Source organism: Gymnodraco acuticeps, unplaced genomic scaffold (genome assembly GCF_902827175.1).
Source record: "Gymnodraco acuticeps unplaced genomic scaffold, fGymAcu1.1, whole genome shotgun sequence".
Taxonomy (NCBI): Eukaryota; Metazoa; Chordata; class Actinopteri; order Perciformes; family Bathydraconidae; genus Gymnodraco; species Gymnodraco acuticeps.
In genome coordinates, this window is record NW_022989912.1 from 124,010 (window position 1) to 136,108 (window position 12,099).

At 39.2% G+C, this 12,099-nt stretch overlaps 1 protein-coding gene across 4 annotated transcripts in view; it reads left to right on the forward strand.

Annotated features, from left to right (window-relative positions):
• The window catches only part of pde1cb (phosphodiesterase 1C, calmodulin-dependent b), a 129,758-nt gene that overhangs the window by 20,147 nt on the left and 97,512 nt on the right, over nucleotides 1-12,099 (forward strand). For all 4 annotated transcript variants that reach the window (XM_034208113.1, XM_034208132.1, XM_034208123.1 and 1 more), the window contains 2 exons: nucleotides 9,026-9,076; nucleotides 10,004-10,169. In XM_034208113.1, coding sequence (XP_034064004.1) covers nucleotides 9,026-9,076; nucleotides 10,004-10,169 — 217 coding nt within the window. The remainder of the gene's footprint in view (nucleotides 1-9,025; nucleotides 9,077-10,003; nucleotides 10,170-12,099) is intronic.

Consider the following 12,099-nt stretch of genomic DNA (forward strand, 5'->3'; position numbering starts at 1 on the left):
AACTGGATTTTGCTCATGGACATGGGTTTGTGAATCCAACACTGAATCATCAAAGCAGAAAACTGTCCCTCCACTTTTTGCCACACCCTAATCAGTGTGGTCACAGCAGGGGTTTGCCACAGCTGACACCTGCTGGGACATAAAGTGCAACAAGCTTAAAAGTCTCAACAAACAGATAGCTGCGACTAACCCAAACCCTTTTCTATGGATAAGGGGAAGCAGTGTCGGACTTGTCACCCAATTTAGAACCGTTCCTAAACTTTGCAAAGCATTTTACAGTCATTCAGCTTCTTGTTTTGGATTTACATCCCCCAACGTTACTGTTGTGGTTCAGTCTCACTGAATGTAGCAGCTTTTCAGATGTACCAGCTGTTTTCAGCAAAAAAAGCTCTTACACACCTACACAACCCACCTAGCAAAAATAACAGTGAACACAAAACGTTATGTAATGGTGAACATAATGAAGCTTTTAAAAGAGCTAGACTCACCTACTCAACAAACCTTCCAGTTACTGGATGTGATTATATTTTGTAATGCCATGCACATCAGATACTGTACAGATTCTGCTCTTGACATTTCTGTCAAGTCAGGGACTTTCAAGTCAACTAAAATAAATACTTTACCTTACCCACAAAATTACAGTTTGTATATCAATTATTCATCCTGTGTTGTTGTGAAATCTTGAAGAAGACTGTTTTATCACATGCCTCCACGGTGACCTAAGAATTACTTTCACTGTGGAGGCAAAACTAACTTTGTCCTGAATTCAAATTAACATGGGTTGACTTATTGATTAACAAATGTTTATTCTGAGCTACAAATGTTCCTGAAATAGCGTCTCCATGTTGGTCTGGTCGTTGCCGACTACTGGGTGCATCCGAGTTACATCATGGTGCCTGTATGAAGCTTCACCTTGATTCAACTGTGGGCCACTGGCTTAGTGCTGTTGTTATTGCTTTGAGTCTAGACATACTTTCTCTGTATGATCTGTAATATACTGATAGGATGTGGAGTGTTTCAGTGTTAATGTCACGAGGTCACAACAAAGGAAGAGAGTGACGCGGACGCCATCAAACAATTTCCAGGTATCATTTTAAAAGCAGCCCTAAAAGATTTTATGATCCCACAGAAAATAGACTTTGGATTTTCCGCTCGGTTGGACACATCCTGTTACCTAAAAAAAAAACCTGCCTCCATCACATGTGGCCTATATCACCTCCATACTACCAAGAAGAATGGCAGTTGTCATGGTAACAAACAAGTGTCACAATCAATTGCTCACTGGGGCTAGGATCCAGTCTGCATCTCCTCCTCTGAAGCGTGACTCCTCAGCGCTGGTAGCTCATTGCCTGGCTGGACACCTTGTGTTCATTCCTCCATTAAACTCTGATCCTCAACTGCAGCTGGCAGCCTCTGCTCGGGTTCCCACTGAGGTGTTTAGTCGTGTGTTAGGGCTTGTTAGCGTTGTTATATTTTGAGGATGTCACAAGGCTCATGTGGAGAAAACACATTTGAGTTTTTCAGCTCATCATTTGGGGTACAGGGCGTCAGGCTTTGGTTTGTTTATGTGTTCACGTATGTTTTGTATCTTATGAGTTTTTGTGTCTGTAGTTTATTCCTGAATGTATGTCTTGGTTATGGCAAACACAGTTATGCTTGGTGACAATTATCAAGATTTTTGGAAGAAATGTATGATTTTATTTCTTAATATATTTCGTGCTTGACACATTATAATAGATTTTTTTCTGAGATATGTTTTACATAGAGATCTCTCTGGCTTTCTGAATTGCAAGATTAAGAATTAAGAAGTCATTATTTAATATTGTTTCCTAAAAACTGATTACCATTTTATAACTCTGCATGAAGTAAGTGATCTGAAACATTATCAGTGCATCAAAAACAAACCTATATTTAGCGAACAGTAATCAGGAAAGGCTTGCAGATTGTTAAGCTCTTCCTAAAATAGACACAGTATGGCTGTACTGTAAATGTGCTCTGGGAATTATAGCCTGTATTTCAGGAATACTATAAAAGATGCACACATGTTATATACAGTATAGCTTTATGCATTTAATTCAGTTTAATAAATACATATTTAACTTTTACTATACGTTTTGACAAGGTGTTGCCTACCGAGAATCATTGCATCAATCACCACTGACCTTTTCTCCATTTTTCTTTACACATTCTTTACTTGCCATTTTAGTTTTCATCAACCAGCAGTTTGGTAGCTTGGTGACATTTTGCAATCTAATCAATGAATTTCCACTTGTTTCATTTCAAGAGGATAATCCACTTGGTGCCAATGCTACGTTCCTGGAAGTTGTTGGCAGGGACTTCCCTGGCCAACTTGGGGCCTCAAACGACATTGTGAGATGAGGCCCCCCCCCCCCCCCCCCACACCGATAGGAGTGAAAAAACGTTTGCACATATAATTCCTGTTTATTATTACTATCAACACAGTTACTTTTTTATACAGTGAGGTAAATGCAAAATGTGCATGTATGTCGTTCAGTATGCGTTTACAGGTGAATATGTCTGCATTTCCTGCCAAATACTAGCCTCAAAAAGATACAAATATAATGAATGCAAATAAACTACTTTTAATAATAATAATAATAATAATAATCAATTCAATAATATAAATACTATATTACAAGACAAAACATGCTTATTACATTCTCAAAAACTGTCAGCAATGTACCAACAACTACACACACATTTCTATCAGTATTGTGGTTGACATGATGATGACTGTTAGGAGTTAAGGGGAGAGGCTGAGCATCACCATGAAATGTGCAAATTGACATAAAAATGAATAAAAGGGGACAAAATGCTCCATGTTTTTTAGGCTGTAAACTTTAACTGTTATGTAAGCCAACTAGACAGACAGTGTATCACTCTTCCTCCTGTACATTAGCAGATAAAAGGCATAACATACTTGAATGAATGGTAAATAAAGAATGCTGGAAATAACTGCATCTCCATTAGCCTGTATGCTATGCAGAGACTGCCTTCTTCATGTCGTGAATTGCAGCTGATGTTTTAATATGGCAATTGGCAAAAGTTTGACATTTGACTTATACAACATTCGCAAGTTGTACATTTGACTTAGGGGTGGGCGATATTGAAAAATAGACGATATTTATCACGATATTTTTTCATGTCGGTTATTTTTCAAGTTACTTAACAGTACAACCACCTACAAGGTAACAAAAACTAAAATAAAAAGGAGTAACAGACCAAAATACCATTTCAAGCTGGTTTTAATTCTGCAATGAATCCCTGAATGAACAATTCAACAGGAATTTTGATATGGCTTCCTCAGTGTTCAAGTAGGTAGGCCTACACCCTACACAACAAACGTTAACACTGGTTTATTCACCAAGTAAAGTGCACTCTTGCTAAATAAAATAAAATATTCAAGGCACAGTTTCTCAGTATAAAAATTCACTTTCTGTTTTAGGTAGCACTAGCAGTGATGTAACATCAATAAACATGAAAAGGAGAGTAAAACATAACTAAGTAAAACATAAAACATCAATGAGGAAAAGTCAGTGCCAAACAATTAAAATGTAAACTTTAGACTTGAAGTGCAATCAAAGACTTTAACATAACTGAACATCTGTTTCAAATGGGAAAAACAATATAAATACCTTATTGATAAAATTAAATATAAGCCAACAGAATCAACCAAGACAATAAATGAAGTGCAATACTGTCTGAATCCTGACTAGACAGCTTGGTTTTTTACTAACCGTTATCAGTATTTTGTTACTTCGGCATCATTTTTGAAACGTGTATTACAATGAAATCACGGTAAAATAGGTTAATTTAGTCGTAGTTGGTTTCCACCACAGTATTTACATGGATATAAGCCCCGCCCCCTCTCTAGCGCGTCCTGTTTGAATGACAGGAGTAAACAGCTGACAGCCGCGGTGAAACTCCAGCGGTTAGGGTGAGAATATTCGCATTGCGTCCGTTGTGAACGCAGCATAATGCAGTTCAGAAACCACTGTTCTGACGCTTTTAAAGCAACTTCGAGATTATAACAGTATCAGGGGCACGCAGGCCATGGTGGCCGTAGGACGTACAATTATTTTCGGGGCTTCACTGCCAGACCGGCCGTCATGGCCGCCGTGAAAATCCTACCCTGGTGCACTATCACGATAGATATGATATCTCTGAAAAGGCATATCGTGGAGACCTAATATCGTCTCGACGATATATATCGTCATATCGCCCACCCCCAATTTGACTCATACAATAACCCACCTTCGAGTGATGCTCTAGTTTCTTCATGTTTTTTTTCTTTTTCCCTCTTGCTTGTACCGGACTGAAACTGTCTTTTCGCCGACATCTCTTCACCTGCACAAAGCCGTGATTGGTCAGATGTCGATTCATTGCAACGGTGTCGGGTTACAGACGTGCTCCCCTTGTCACCTCTCACTCTCACTCTCACGTGCATGATCGGCCTGTAGGGAGGGACGGCCCTGGTTGTTGGTACATTTACAAAAACATCTTTAGATTTAAATTCCCAATAGTTTAATTAAAAGACACGTACAGTACAACACACAGTGTGCTGATTTGGTGTGCTGTACCAGATTTCACAACAACACAACATCTGTCGGTCTTTGTCAGCTCACCAAGATACATGTATTTATGAAATATACCTATACAAACATGTGAAATGAAACAGCATAACATCAAATGACTAATTATGAAACTTTGCCAAACACACATTATAAAATAACTCTGATTTAATGTGACAGCCTTGTCTTGTTTCACGCTCCCCTCCTCTAAATATTAGACTGAATGCATCGTGTAAAAATGTTAAAGTTCAAAACGAGTTGCTGTAAAATTATTTATTTAATGCTTTAATTATTGCTTCGCAAGGAAAAGGTAACATTAAGGATTATAATGCCACATAATGCCTCACTCTCTCAGTTTCATGTCCTTTTTCTTGTTTGTTGGGAGGAAAAATCAGCTTAAATCTAAACTGGAGAAGTTCAGATTCACAGACAAACTTTATCCACATGAAAGAAACCTTATGTCTGTTTCCATGGTGAGACCATTGTGCTGCTTTTCTGTGTTCTACTTATTTTTGGCAGTGGCTTAATCCTAAATATTTCCCAATTTAACCAACAGCATCAATTTGTTAGACTTTCTCTGTCTGGTAAATGTGCTCATCTTCCAAACTCCCTGAGAAAATGATGCTGTTTATACATTAGACTTCTTTGAAATCTGTTGAATCACAGGAGAAATGTTACGTTTTTCACAAGCTGATTGAGGGTCTGTAGTGAAAATACCTTTTAGGTGTCAATTGATGGATGTGTGACCCTTTAGCTTTCAGTAAATAAGCTTTCAATTTCACTCCAGTTGAGCAGGATGGATCTGCATCTAGACTTATTTTGGAAGATCGTAGTCTGTCAGAAAAAGATATCACAGATAAGGTTTGGTATGAATAATACAATACTTACTTACCATGTTAACGTCTAAGGCCCCGTCCACACGGAGACAAAACGGGTGTTATCCGCTATCGTTCTTTATCGTATGGACGGTTCGTCCACACGAGGCCGTTACGAGGTGCCCTCAAACGATAACGCATCCCAAAGTGGGAAGGTCTGGTAACGTAACGCTTGCGGCACCGTGTGTACGCCCTAAACGATCATAGCCCCGCCTCTCCCCACCTCTCCTGCTCACCCCGCGTCACCCGCGTCAATGCTGATGCGTTTCGCCAACAACAACAACAATGGCGGATCACAGGGTTGCTTTCGTGCTCCAGAAGCTACTGACCATAATACAGATGTTAGTGCAAAATCTACAGCTCCTCTACCACAACCATCAGCAACAAGTGGACATGGAGAACTACATGTTGCTAAGTCCACCACGGAGAATAACCAGAAGGGCAACCATGGCAACCATGCTCGGGGGGTCTTCTTCGCTGCTTTTGGTGTATTTTGTGGCGGAAGTACAGCGCCCCTTACAGGCCCGGCATATGTACTACAGCGCCTCCAGCGGGTCAAGCGGTCTCGTGTGAACAGACACGTTTCTTGAGCCGATTCCGTGTGGACGGAAGACTTTTTTGATATCGACATTTGTTAGTTTTCATTTTCGTTTCCATGTGGACAGTTAACAGCTTTAGGGATATAAAGCGTGGTTGACTCAACATTTACCAGACGGTTTCCAAACCATATGATAGTTAATTTGTGGGATGGCAAACTAAAGTGCATTTTGTGTTTGGACTTGTGTTTTCAGGATAGGAAAATAGCACAGCCACCTGTAAACCTGCATAAAAAAGCAAATATTGATTTTCCAAAGGTTGAGATGAGGTGTGTGATGCAATTACATGATGTCATGATGAGTTTATATCATGTGCCATATTCCTGTAGGTTAGTGGAGAACATAAGGCCATCTTGCATAAAGGTACGAGCTTTGTTGTTAGCATAAATGTGCATAAATGCTATAACTCAGTGAGAGAGATTTGTCATGAAATAAAATACTCTCGCTCTGGTCGTAGTAAGCATCATATTTCTTCTTCACGTTTTTGCTTTATGATCATATATAGATACATTTTTACAAACATTTCCAATCAAAATACGTATAGTTCATCTCCTCTGCGAACAGGAAAATTAAAATGGTGGGGGATACACAATATTACCTTTACAAGCAGTCATCAGAGCAACAGAAAAATACGACAATTGACATCTTTTTAATGCCTTGGAAAAACTTTGTCATATAACCTTTTTTATCTCCCAGTAGTTATAGATTGTTCAATTTACTGGACATGGAAAATCTGTGGACAATCTAATTATTGTTATAAGCCTAAATCAAACATTATTGCTCATATTCATCACAGGCTGTCGCTCTGCAAGCGGAAGAGATTTAATGATGTCTAGGAACAAACATATGCATCTTTAATATCGCAAATGGCCTTTTCTAAGTCTTTTATCCCACTTTATAATGTGTAAAAATTAACTGTCACAATATGATGTCCATTGTAGGAATATAATTATAAATGCACAGCTGCAGACTGATACAGAAAAGGACTGTAGAAAAGACTCAAGCTAAACCGAAGCCTGTACAGATCCATTTACGGACACAAACGTGAAGAATGCAATGTCCAGATGGTACACTATAGTCTATAGAGTCCAGATCACTAGAACAAAACTAGAAATACCATTTCTGGAACATGAACCAAAGGAGGGAAGGACAGTGTAGATGATGGTAATTACAGACAACAGAATATTAAAGCATGTTGTCACAGACTGTTCAGGAATAAAGATATCTTACAATGAATACAATTAAATGAATTTGTCTTTATTTGAAGACAGCTGTGAGTTTGCATTGGGCCAATTTGAAAATTGGGAAATGATGACACAGGCTGCTCTTTTATCTCAGGGATCTGGAATGTATTTTCCTTCTTATGAGGGTCCACAAAGGACAGAAAAAAGCCCCATCTCTGATAAGCCTGATCATCCACCCGTTGTGGAACTAAGCTTTGAGCAAGCAGACATCCGTCTCAATCCGTGATTTAGTCCTACTATGAGCCAGGCTAAGAGTCAGAGGCAGTGCTTCAGTGAGCTCGTAGTGGTGCTCTGTCACCAACTAGGACACCATCACGTTACATTTTCTTTTTTTAAGCATGTATGGATATTTTTAGCATCTCAGTCATATTACAACTGTGTAGTTTGTGCATTTAAATTGTGTTGTTGGTAAAATGTGTAAATATGTAGATTTCCATTTAATTAAAGCTATGAAGTGCTTTCTCATTGCTGCTACTGCTGCTTGTATCACGCCTTTTAGTTATGTGTGCCTATATCTATTTCTATTACTGCAGTGAGAGAAGCCGACGTAGTTTTGTTACCTATATATGATGATAATAAAGATATTCAGATTTGAATGTGATTCTGATACCCAATAGTCCTTCCAAAAGACATTTAGCTTGCCCTGGACAATCCATGATTCAAGTAAAATAAATCTGTGATTTGTAGCCTGCAGACACTTGGCTTCAACAGCGGTGATGATGTAACCTCCATCACATGTAATCCTGACTGTTCAGAAGAGTTGTGGTCATTAGTTGCATTGTTCTGTGAAATGAAGCTCTTTACAAGGAGATGATAACGCACTCTGCATTCACCTGCACCAATAATGCTGCAGACAACTTCCTTTTCACAAATCAGACTCATTTACTTTGATGGCTATGTGGGAAATATATAATTACCTGATCAGGCAGAAAGACCTTCAGGTAGAATACGTTTTTGTTAAAACTGGAAAACTTGTGACCTCTTCTGAGTGCTTTTTTGCCCTCTTTCTGGTCTTACCCGACTCTTTATGAAACAAGAATAGAAAAAATACAACCAAGACCAAATTCATATTTAGTTTTTAACTGGGGAACACATTTATTGACATTCTGTTGTTGGTTCTGTCTTTCTTAAACTGGCATCTAGTGGCTGATAAAGGAACTGCATATTCGGGCACATAGCCCTCAAACACTGTGACAGATGCAGCGTTATCAGAAAGATTGACTACAGTGTGCGTCTGTCAGGCATGTACTGTTGTACTATATTGTCATGCTGTATTTTTGACTTGTTGACTTAATAAAGTTTGTCTTTCTGCTCTCATACCAGGTGCTTTTTAACCTCAAAACACCTTCTAGATGTGGGTGTATATTTGACATACACAGTTAACTCTACAAACTGTGCGCAGTGTTTAGTTGGCAGAAAATAAATGGAAAAACCTGTGAGGGCAAGATGCCGTTGATGCTCATTAAAGTAATTGGGCAGCATGTAGCTATTTGGTTTTGCGGTTATGCAAGTAACAGTCTGAACTAATAACCTTTCTTCATAGTTAAGATTTCCATGTAAACTGTGAAAACTCATACTGTTTTTGTTGCACATTTAAAGATGGCACATCATTTTGCAGCAAACAAAACGTACAGACGAATAGATTTTCACATAAACCTCAAATAACCCATATTTTCTGCCATTATTTTATTGTTGTCATCTATATTTTCTTCTTCCAGTGGCAAATGAAGAAGGAGAGAGCTCCAACAGACCACAGGCCAGTTTCGCACGTAAGTGTTAGACATACTATATTAATTTCAATATAAATATAACTATTTATAAATAATAAGATATAAGCTACTAAGACTTCTGACCAACTCCATGAATTGAAATGTTATTAAAGCATTATAAATAAATAACCTAACAACATGATTTTCCAGAAATTATTTGCTGTTACTAATAATCATCTCATTGTCTGTATATTTTATTGGGAACTGTTTCTTTCCAAAAGTAAATGAATATTAAATTACGTTACATGTTACTTGTTAGACGCTTTTATCCAAAGCGACTTACAGACTCAATACTGTGGACAATTTGGGGTGAAGTGTCTTGCCCAGGGACACAACGACATGCTGACTGCAGTGGGGTTTGAACCTGTGTCCCCCTGATCTGAACACCAACGCACACCCCACTGCACCACACACCTACCTAAATAAACAAATACTGTTAATACTAATAATATTAATACTGATTAATATCAACATTAAATATATTCTGTTAGTATATTTTATTGTCATAAAAAAAGAGTACAGACATGGGATCAGGGACTAAATAATGGTTGCGTAACCGTGCAACAATGATAGTCCACTAAAGCTACAGCAGAATAAGTGGTAGTAGAAGTGTAAATAGTGTAGTTAACTACTTTGTACTAAAAGTGATCCTTAAAAACTAGCATTGACAGCCTACAGCCACATGGGGGCAGCATTACAAAGGCGTACACTTGTCTAACTCCCTTTTACTGACACTCTGAAAGCCATGCAGTGGAGATTCAACTAACACCTGTGTCACAAATTGAATTGTGCTCCATGGCACTATACAAAATAATTCCAATACCACTAAGGCTACCCTCTTTTGGTACTTATTGAATACAAACAAGATAAATCACAGCATTACACAGTATTCAGACAAAGCCTTTTTGTTGTTTTGTTTTTTTGCAGGCTCAAAGTCCCAGAGTGCTTTGTGGAATGCCATCACGGCGGGGATGGGGATCAAAGGCAAAGAGCAGAAGCCCCCCCTGTCGGACCCTCGCAGTCCTGAAGAGATTCTGGCTGACGATCTCCCTGCAGCCGACCAACCAGACGCCACAGAGAAAACAGCCACCAGGTTTGCTGCTTTAGCAATACATACATCAAAAAGTTAGTTTATTATCCGTTAATTATTATGGATTCAATCCTGAGTCAGGGTGCAGCGGGACATCGGCAGCCACGTCCAGCTCATTATCTTACACAGGTGTAATTTGCATACACTCGATATTCCTCTTAGCATATACTGTAGGGACAAAGAAAGGATATATACATAAGCTGGCATCCTTCTGCTTTTTGTATTCATTTGGTAATTTTGATTAACTTGATTATTAAGATGCCTGTTGATTTGAAGTAGGCCCTGCTTGCTTTTTATGAAGAGGAAACCTTCTTTCTGAAATGTAACATTCTTGATACGCACGCACGCACGCGCGCACGCACGCACGCACGCACGCACGCACGCACACACACACACACACACACACACACACACACACACACAGTGCTAATTGCTATGTATGGCTGCTGACCTCAAGGGACGTGGGCAAGATTGATTCCACCTTGATAACAAGGACTTCAAACCACCATTAACATAATTTGTTGTCACTTTTGGAATATTGAACGTCTTTTAACGCCTGATTCCAATTAACCTTAATGGCTCTGGAGACCGTTACAAATGCCGCAGGTGGCGAGAATAGAGTGTTTGTAAGAGGATACTAAAAATGCACCTAGTGTGAGTGATAACAAGCTTTTGATTGTATGCTAAATAGACAAGGAGTTATAGCAAGCCGATTTGGAAAGACCGCTTTTTCCCCCACACGTTTGTATACTGTAGCAAGCATTTCAAAGAGATTTATCATTTATGAGGTGTTTGGTACGAGATTGTGAAAATCCCATTTGACTATTGTTTCATTTTCTTTCTCTACCTTTTCTGCAATGTCTCACTGCTGTAACACACTTCTTCTGTAGTGCTTCTCATGCTTTCTCACATGCTTTCTGTTGTTACTCGCCATAGTTCCTTCCTCAGAACGAAGGCCCTTTTTCCAGAGCAGGGGGGTGACAAGGAGAAAGTGATTTTCCACTTGACTGGACTCAGCCTGTTCCTTCATTTTAAAAGCTACAGCCTAGATTTGAAAGAAAAACATAGTCAGCGGAGGGCAGCTAAAAGCACTCTCACCTTCCTCAGAGTAAACAGTTCATTTGTCCGCAGAGCCAGTGACTTATTTCAGTGTCATATATTACTGTCATATTAAGACATAGCTTTAGATTTTAATCAGGCTGGGGCACACTGCCAAGCACAAGCCAAATGCTGCTAAATCTTTGGCTGGAGCTGAACGATTTGCATTTGTCTTCTGGCCTGCATGAGAATGATTTAATTCAGTACCCTACCTGCCAATGTCTGGTTACCTCCGCCAAGGAGCTTAGGTTTGTTTGTCTGTACGATTCCCACTCCTCAGAAGCCAGCTATCTTCTTCTTTACATCTTTGAAATCCGACTAAGATAAGAGACAGTCTTCGACCTGGAGAGCAGTGGTTAATAGAGGCCAAACCCACAGGGAGTAGCAGGGATCTACATCTGAATGACAGATGGCAAGATTATGGCACAAGGTGATTAAATGACCAAGGAACTAGCAGTAATCCATAAAACGATGTACCATGTCACCTCCGAGGCCAAATGCTGGCTGCCGTCCTCCAGGCGATGATAATTAGAATTTTATTGGAGAACGGAGCGAGGCATCACGTGAAGTGTAGCAGGCAGGATGGGAGTGAGTGAGTTAAAGGAAAGCAGTCATTACCTTGCGTTGATCGAATGAACATTTTGGTTTTTTCAACCATTGCATTATTTTGCTTAAACTCTTCAGTGAATTTCTCTCCAAGTATTCTAATCACTCATTTATGTTCTTTGCTGGCTGCAGTTAACAATGAAAAAAAAGCTACTTTATTATCTTTTCACCTATTTTCCAGTTTTCTGATCAGCTGAAAAGCTGCCTGACACTTACGATCCATAGCAGC